This window comes from Cariama cristata, unplaced genomic scaffold, assembly GCF_000690535.1.
Source record: "Cariama cristata isolate BGI_N322 unplaced genomic scaffold, ASM69053v1 scaffold19501, whole genome shotgun sequence".
Lineage (NCBI taxonomy): Eukaryota > Metazoa > Chordata > Aves > Cariamiformes > Cariamidae > Cariama > Cariama cristata.
In genome coordinates this window covers 42028-51499 of record NW_009598933.1, presented here as the reverse complement: position 1 = coordinate 51499, position 9472 = coordinate 42028, and the positions used below count along the sequence as shown (strand labels likewise).

The following is a 9472-nucleotide window of genomic DNA, read 5'->3' as shown; positions in this document are numbered from 1 at the left end:
GTCCTGTTTGGGTGTTTAATTAGTCCCTGCTGATTCTTTCGTAGCCAGCCGTGATTGCATGCAAAACATTTGTGCTGCTAAATGGAGACATGCCACTCTGGTTGGCATCTTGCAAATAAGTTCAACAGGCAACTCAGCCATCCCGGTTGCAGCCAGGACAGCCCATGGAGGATGCAGCACACAATGACAACTGTGAGATATGGTCCTTTAGGGGACACTTTAGGGGAGTACGTTGCAATTTGTCTTTAGTTCTGCATAATTGCTCTGAGGGTTTTGTGGTGGCTTTTGTTTCCAAAAAAGGCCACAGTACACACACGCTTACTAAGTGTTTTCCTGATGAAATATTGTAAATAGGACTGGGTTTTTTTCCCAGTGAGTACTAGGAGAGAGGCAAGGCGAGGACTGCCAGATGGAGTTGGCCGGTGGTTCAGTCAGATCATCTAAAATATCAAAGTACTTTGGCAGGTTTTGAATTGAAGTAATGGTGGGAATGATTCAGTCCTATACGTAAATGTACTTAATACCAGTTTACTAGGTCAGATCTTCAGTCTGAGTGATTAAAGGTAGACATCCAGTCTTTTCTGTGTGAATGTTAGAGAGACTGCAACACTTTTTCACAAATGAGTAGGGTTTTTTGTATTGGTATACTTTGCCAAAACCTCACCATCTTCCAAAGGTTAGTCAATATGCCACATTCAGTGCTTATTTGTGTTGCAATTCTTAAATACCAATGGCTTATTTTATAGCAACTAGCTTGAGAGTTGCATTGGATATGAATAATTTATTGCATTTGCAGTAAATCAGTGTGATAGTTTTCTTCTTACAGGAACACTCTTGAATTGCTTTTTTCTGAAGTCACTGAATTCATGACCTTTTCATAAGTTGGGCTGACTTGGGGATTTTGCTTTTAGGCGTAGTAAATTTTTACTATTCTTAATCTATGCTTTTTACACTGAATTTTCTTCCTCCTGATGTGCGTTAAAAGTTTTGTCACTCTTGCATTTACTCCTTGACCCATCTTATAATTTAGGGCTCTTCTGAGTGAGTTTGTAGGTGGTTGAATCACAGATTTGATTTTTTTATTTTATTTTGAATTATTTTTATAGCGAGTAAACAATAACCTTTGTGGGAAAATAACCCCATCTGGTGCACTAACATAAAAAGCTGTGACATTATTGGGATCCTAAACTGTGACCTATCAGTTGCTGGCAGTTGGATTTGACAGTAGCTGACAGTAAAGAGCTGTCCTCCTGACACAGGCACCAATTTAGAGGCAGGGTGTTAGTGACTCGCTGTCAGCTAATGCACCCTACTGTTACATAAACGTTATTAAAATATATATATGCACAGCTCAGAGTTTTCAGGGGGTTTTAAGTGTATTTTTCTTAGCTGAAAGAATACAGAAAATCTGGTTTTATTTTCAGTGACGCTTTTGTTCTTTAAAAGAAGGGGAAACCTGGCAGTGATCTCTGCAGAGGTTGGGAGCACATAACAGGACCTCCAACAATAATCTCCCTAGGAGTTCTGTACTCCCCACCGTACGTTTTTCAAATTATTTATGAATGTATGAAAGCTGAGCCACCCTTCAGCACTGCATATTAATGTCGTGTCACAGTGCTTGCTGTGGACAGCTGGGTTATGAGCCTCTGCCCAAACAAGCTTGAGAGACGAACTGGAGGATTTTGGAGCATTTCTAGATTCTCATAAAAATTGCTTCCTTAAAAGACCCAACCACACACACCCCCTGATAATTTTATTTATGATTATCTAGGACAGTATTAGTGTCTGTCCTTATTAACATTAATTTCATAGTATCTGCAACTGATTTTAAAAGGGAACATTTATGAATATTCTGACTGTTTGACCAGGTTGTAGTATCAAATACCTATAAAGTGATCCCAAATAATTACTTGCATGTGGGAGGCATTTTTAATATCTCAAAAAATGCAAATCTCATATTTTACCTCCCTAATCTCTTATCTCTTTTCTGGCATTCCCAGAATCTGCAGGGTTGCTGCATTCATTACAGGAAGAGCTGTGCCGTTAACAAATGCCAACCCCAGTAGCAACTGAATGCTTCCCATTTCATTCATTATATTTACTTTACCATGAAGAAATAGGCAATAGTATTTGAAAGAAACATTAGTTTTTCATAAATGACCATCTGCATGCATATAAAAAAATTAACTAAAATGCTACATATTTGTGTAAGTGTGTAAACAGATAAGAATTAGAATTTTAATAGTCTGAATCCCTTTTCAGATTATTTGATACATCTTGTGTTAAGACTTAAGTTTTATTATGTAGCTGTCTTACCCGGTAGTATGTATTTTTTTATTACAATGATTTTTCTAAAGGTAATCTTATTTTAAAAATAAAATACAGTTGCTCCTATGAGATTTCCAGTTGAAATTGAAACCAGAGAACCTATTACAGGCCAAAGTACTTATTAAGTAGCATTAGAGATGATGGTACATTTTTTGTTAGTAGAAGAGAATATCTTAATAAATACAGAAGAATAAAGTATCATGCAACATTGGTTCATTTTTTGTCTTGTTCTAGGAAGGAAATTAAACATCTATTTCTTGTGTGTAAATCACCTGTGAAGTGCAGGTGTTCCGATGGTCTACATTCATTATGTTGCCATCTTTCAGGATTCAGGAAATGGGGTGTAATGGGTAGGCACTGATCTCAGGAGGGATATTAAAAGAAATTTTAACTGGGCAGGGGTGTAGTTATGGAATAGAGAAAAGTCTCGTATCTGAAAGCTTTTTTAGTGATGAAAACGCTAGAGAAATTGGAAATTGTCTGAAAAGCAGGATTTGTTTTGGAGCCAGTTGTACATGTGAGTCACAACCAGCTCCAGAAAGCAGGCATTCAGTGATAGTTTTAATAAAATCTTATATTAAATCTTTAATGAGGCAGATTTGGATTTTGCATACAAAGAGTACAAGTACACAAATTGGAAGAAAGACTATTTTCAGTAATAGGTAAATCTTTTAAACTGTAATTAAGGGCAGTGCGGTAAGGTGCTGGGGAGAAAGTTCCTTAGCTGGAAATACAAGATCCTCTGTCACTCGCCTAAATCATCTGTAAACTGGGCAGATCACTGGAATCTGTACCAGAATCTTCTTCAGGAAGTAATGAGAATTATGGAATAATTTACTAATGCTTTATTGTGGGAAGACAGAAACTTTACAATGTATTGGAGCTAACAACAGTCTCCCTTTTCTTTCATTTTGCTAGATAGCTTGCCAGATGAGACCATTTGAGACCTGAAGCATCTTCTGAAAGCAGCTATTTGCATGCAGTTGTGAGATTTCTGTTCATCTAAGTTGCCTGTAGGGAGTAAAAGATTGGCAAGAAATGGTTGCTGTGATTAGTAAACTGTTTTATTATCAACATTTGGGAATTCAGGAAAAAGGTAGCTGTGACTCACTTGAAAAGGAACTGAGTAAACTCATGCTGCTAATAATTCAGCTTTGTTATAGGGACAGAAATATTTATTTGCTCATTCCCATGACTAAATTTATTTGCTAGTATCACAATAAGTTATAAATCCATAACTGCATATGGCTTGTAACTTCTGACCTATATGATCTCATGGAAAAAGTTGCCGTTTTGTCATCCACTCTCTGAATTCCTCAAAATTCTGCCTGAAGTTCTTCTCTTTACATGAAATGTCAGTTGTTCCCTGCCAGCCCACTCTGTCTTATTTAGATATTTATTTAAAGTCTGAATACCTAAGAACCAGCTCTGTATTTGCTTATGTCTTTATGCTATTCCTGGAAAAGTGGGTGTCACAGTTTTAGGCATGGCTTCTGGATGGATACTGCTGGATTAGAAGTAGCACATAACAGAACAGGCATAGGACAGTCACCAAATAGTCTACATTTTCTGTTGAATAAACATTTATGATCTCTTCTTCATTAACGATGAGGAGGAGGATGGCACATTTTTTCCATATGGCAAGTTGACAACTGTTTCTGAGTTTTAGAAGGAAAACCTGGGCAAGGATGGATTTGTTAGAAACTTCAATATATACTTCTCTTTGCTGTGTTTTCATCTGTGTGCTTTCTCAGTCCCCGTTAAGAGTCTAATCTGGACATAACGTTAGGAAATTTAACTCGTAGCAGCAACTTTGCTCAATACAGAGGTCATTACCGTGCTCAAACATAGTTATGACAGAAAACTGGCAAGTAGTATTTTAGGTTTCTGTCCAAGTTATGCTCCAAGTGATGCTGAACTGTATCTCACTTCGTCACTCACATCATTAAAGCAACATCTCTATCACAGTGTTGAGTTTAATTAACTAGTAATTATAAAGCAGTATGAGATTGCATGCTGTCATTACAGCTATAGCAGAATTCAGCCACAGTAAGTTGATTTATTTTCTTGGAGTTATTCTTCATTTAACTTTTTCTGTTTCAACCACACACAAGAGATAGTGCCTTTGGTGGGGAGGGGAAATCTCCTCTTCAATCTCCTCTTCTTGTCAATCCTCTTATAGAAACCTGACCTATCCTGTTAAAAATAGGGTGCCCTTAAAGAGGTGGACCACTTAGATGCTAATTCTTTATAAGCACTATTTAGCACAAGTATCATCATGCTGTTTCCTCAAGAAAAGAAGTGCTAAGCCAGTTGAAAAAAGATATCTAAGGATACTAATTATGCAGACAAAAGTACAAATGGGCCTGATATCTTAACACAAGGAGTGAGATAATGACTTCTTTGGCAGCCTGTATTTAGGACATGTTGCATCTTTCTTTCCCAATTCATCTTTGAGTTTCTCTTTCTTGTATTTAGAGGGCTTTTTTCTTTTTCTGTGTTTGCTGCAAAAGAAAGAAGTAGTCTTACACATGCTGCCATGTCCTCCTGCTCTTGGTGTTGTTTTCTAGGCTCGGCAGTGTGTATCGAGTCTAATCAGTGACGGCTTTCTTCAGGGAGCTCTCCGTAGCACAACCTTGGAGAATGGCTCTGCATCCGCCCAGCCAGTTTCTCAAAATTCTGCTTGGTTTTGCACTGAGTGTCTCCAGGTGAAATTTAAACATAGAGGAACAATCTGAAGATGCCATCTTAAAATTAAGCAATTTTGTTCAAGAAATTTTAGTGAAAAACTTACTGTGTCTATATTTCTGGGAAACTGTAGAACATGTAGAGAGTTATGCTCCTGGCTTATGCCAAACCACAATATAGAAATAAAAATCAAAAATGGATTTTGAGGTAATAGTTCATGTGCCAAACCTGACAGTGCAGTCACAAGTGCCATGCACAAGAAGACCAAAAAAAAAAACCAAAAAACCCCCAAATATAGGATGAGAGCGCAAATACATTGAAGGGTGTCACTTCATCCTTCACGCATTTTATGGTTCTTAGTCCCTTTGAGACTGTAAATATGTAACTAAAATAAGTTATTTAATCTTGATGTTATTCCTTAGAAATATTTGAAGATCACTTTCAGTGTGCTAAATTTTAATATTGGGTGGGGTTTTTTTTCATGGGTTGAAAACAGAAATAATTTTCCAGATGATCACTGGTTGCGAAGACCCTTGAAGGGCAAACTCGGAGTAAATGAGAGTGGAGACAATTTCTCTGGACTGAAGGCTCATTTCCCCAATTGCAAAGCTCTGTCAGCCTTATACAGGGATTGTGGAAAACTACAGATTAAATGCTCTGTAAGAGAGAGACTTGTTTCTGTTCTGTTCTTTTAAAAAACAGTGTATTTTTTCTGGTACATTTATTTGAGTAGTATAGTTAGTGAATAGAATTACATTTTATTTTAAAATTTTGGCCCATAACATTTTCTGTCTCTCATTTTAAAAACACAAATTTAAGAAACATAACTTAATCACTATCAACTGTTGCTTCAAGTTAATGTGATTCCTTTCCAGCCATGATCTAATTTCAATAATTAATTTACATCAGGGTGTCTGTTCTGCATGAGAATTATCTTGACAAATAAACTAGTATGTTCCAAATAAGTAGCGTGCATTCCTGTACTCTACGTACTTTCTACAGCTATTTTGGATATAAAGTACCAGCCTTATCTGGTATTTCTCTCTTCCAACTTGTTCTACCACACCTAATACTCTCTCATTAATAAACAGAGCAGGTCAAACTGTTTGAAATTATGTGTTTTCTTTGGCTGTTTTTTTCCCCAAAAAATTCTTCCTCTACAGCTTGAATCAAATGACACAATGGCTAAGTGGTAGATTTGCACTAAAGCCCTGCTTAGCAGTTATGTCATTTGGAAGAACACAGTCATTATAAACACTAAAACACTCTCTCCATCGTGTCAAAGGAAAATGTCAGCCTAGAGCTAGTTACTTCAACTTGTGAATACACCTGGTGTACAGCAAATGGAACAGAACCGTTGCATGGTTTTGTAAATCACCTTCAGTGCTGTGTTATAAGGGGGGTGTTGTCAGCACCACAATCTTTTATTTCAGTGGCCTGAAATAAGGCACAATAATTTCTGTTCTGTGCTTTACGTTCACTGTCCATCTCTTTCTGTCTTACGGAAGCAGTAGTGCACAGTTGTCAATCCACCACAGCCCTACCTTTATTTTTAAAGGGAGAACAAAGGACATTTTGAAAAGATGTACTTAAGCTGGTTTACACATCGTTAAACTGTTGCCCGAAAACTATCCTCTCCTTATTCTATAAATAATGAGAATAAACAACACTTTATAAATATCTGTGTTGCTTGGATGCCTTTCAGCCTCCATGCTGGGAAATAACAGGTTGAAATTCCTGGGAAGGTCTATAATTTTTGTTTGTAATATGAAAATGCCATTTAAATCTGGGGGAAAAGGAGGAGAGTGCCTTGAGCAAACAGTAACTACCTGTTGCTGATGATCCTGATGACTTTTTTTTGTGTGTGTTAGCTCTGATTGAGTTTTTAAGTGACTCCAAAGTTCAAATTTTTGTAGGAAATGTTTTCCATCAAGAAATATTAGGTGACTGAAGGGTTGATCTTTCCTAATTTCATTTCAGATTTCTTCAGTTAGGTAGTGAAATGAAAAGAGCCCTTCTGATGCTGTGACACTGTGAAAGCAGTAGCTGAGGGCACTTTCAATCTGGGATAATATCTCTGGTGATTCTTAATACCTTCCTTCATACCCTAGGAACCATGTCACCCTCAAAGCTTCTTGCAATTTTCCTTCCAGGAACAATTCTAATTTTAAACTATGAATCTCACAAAGGAATTACCAAATGAAAGCTGTTTTCTGTCCAAAACAAGCCCAGAGGATTACAGCTCCCAGTAGGTTTTGAGATGCCCAGTTGTGAGCTCTGAATTCCCCATCCCAACTCGATTGCTGAAGTTCATTGCAGCACAGCCAGTTTGGGTGGGATGGGGTTTCACAGCATGAGGAAAATTCACCTCTTCTTCTGAGGTCCAGCAGAAACTGATGGCTGAATGCTGTTAACACAGAATAAAACCTTACATGTCATATAAATGTGAGACGGGCTGTTATGCTGGTCCTCTATGAGAGGGAGGAAAGTGCTGTCTTTGCTCATCCATTGGAGTACCCCACTCCCCTGCAGTGACTTCTGAACTGCCTAACAAGCCCACACGTGCTGCAGTAACTCTAGCCAGGCTGAAACCCGAAAGCCAAGCCCCCGATAAACGCCTTTGTAACCCTCCATTGCCCGCCTGCCTTGTTCCACAAAGGGATGTGGCTTTGTGGGGCTCGGCGCCCCATACAGATTGCTGACTATTCTTGTCTCTCTTTCTTTGGGGATCGGTAGCAACATGAGCTATATTAACTCACTTCATGCCTTCTTTTGACATTGTAGAAATAGAAGCTACATTAACATTTTTGTGAAGCTGAAGTTAAACTTGTCTTCTCTGACTTTTACTTTGGTTGTTGTCATGACATAATGCTTACAGTGATTCCATCTTGCAACTAATGAACCATGAATCTGGGGGAAGTTTAGTATTAGATACCTTCCAGTGAGGGATTGTATCAAATAACCTCTCTTCTGAAATCTATTATGATCTGGCTATTGCTCTTATCGTATTTGGCTGATAGTCCGGTAGTTGTATAACCTAAGACTGATGAGGAAATAAAGCACAAAGAATTGCTTCCCACTTAAAAATTTACAGTGATGGATTTGGACATTTAATCATTCCATTGCAGGACAAGAGCCGCCTGACAGCCACATTTGTTTGTGAATTGCTCTTCTTTCCTGTCATTTCTCTCTACCGTTCTTACAAATATCACTAAGTGTAACCTTACTTTCCAACAAGTAGTTTCTTCCATGCCAAGTGGGACAATTGGGTTTCATGTCTTACTTATTTTTCAACATGTTTCAATAACTCTGGTTTGACACGTTATTGCTTTCTTAATGGTGATTTGTAATCCTATACAAATTAGCTGTGTTTTATATTGACAGTGCGAGAAGCAAAAAACCTAATTCCCATGGATCCAAATGGACTTTCAGATCCTTATGTTAAACTGAAGCTCATCCCAGATCCTAAGAATGAAAGTAAACAAAAAACAAAAACCATCCGTTCTACTCTGAATCCAGACTGGAATGAGTCATTCACATTGTAAGTTTAATGCCTTTTAATAAAGTATCTTTGTATGTATTGAATCATTTATTTCAGTGTTGCATTGAAAAGTCCTCTATTTTTCTCCTTTTTAGTAAATTAAAACCTACAGACAAAGATCGACGGTTATCCGTAGAGGTTTGGGACTGGGATCGAACAACCAGAAATGATTTCATGGGATCTCTTTCATTTGGGGTGTCAGAGCTTATGAAAATGCCAGCCAGTGGATGGTAAGAGTTTCTGAAAAGAGAGAAGGAGAGAAGGTATCACAAAAAGTTTAAACCCAGTATTTTTCTTCAATATAATCTACTGGTTTTGAAGCTTTTCACCATATCTCAGGCTGTAAATTCAATGAAAAATGCAACTAAACCTAGGAAACATAGGCTATATATAACACAGGAGGATAATAAAAGGAATGCTTTTCTTTTGTAGTGTTCATGAAACTTCTGCTGGAGCCAAAAGCTGCTGCAAACTCAATTCTGTGTACACAGTCTTGTGATATCAGTTTTATTTTTGCCTCAAAGATGATATATTCATTACTAAGTGTATCATGTTATATATAGCTCTGCAAATTCAGAGTACATGGGAACTGATTTTGTAAAAGTCTATCTTGTTACCTATCAAGCTAGGGCTAGAACTCATCGCATCTTCTCAAAAAGTACATTTCATCAAAGATAATTTTTTAGGGCTATAGAAGCACTGGAGACAAGGGTTCTTCAGGGTTGATGTCTCATTATATCACAGGACAGGTGGGAAGAATTTCATTGTCCATTAAACTGCCTTGGCAGATAGTTTGGGATTAAAGATCTAATTTTAGGTTAAATATATTCTGTTTCTGAGTTTGCTTTAGATCTTTGAAAGCAGTTCTTTACATACCTGTGACATTGATACAAACCACACAGAAACAACTAAATC

General features: G+C 37.4%; 1 protein-coding gene across 1 annotated transcript in view; it reads left to right on the top strand.

Moving 5' to 3' along the window:
- LOC104168796 (protein kinase C alpha type) overlaps positions 1-9472 on the top strand; it is a gene marked incomplete at its 5' end in the record, with an annotated part of 54750 nt that overhangs the window by 3991 nt on the left and 41287 nt on the right. Inside the window, 2 exons of the mRNA XM_009709508.1 lie at positions 8401-8557; positions 8653-8787. Of these exons, the coding sequence (XP_009707810.1) occupies positions 8401-8557; positions 8653-8787 (292 nt within the window). The remainder of the gene's footprint in view (positions 1-8400; positions 8558-8652; positions 8788-9472) is intronic.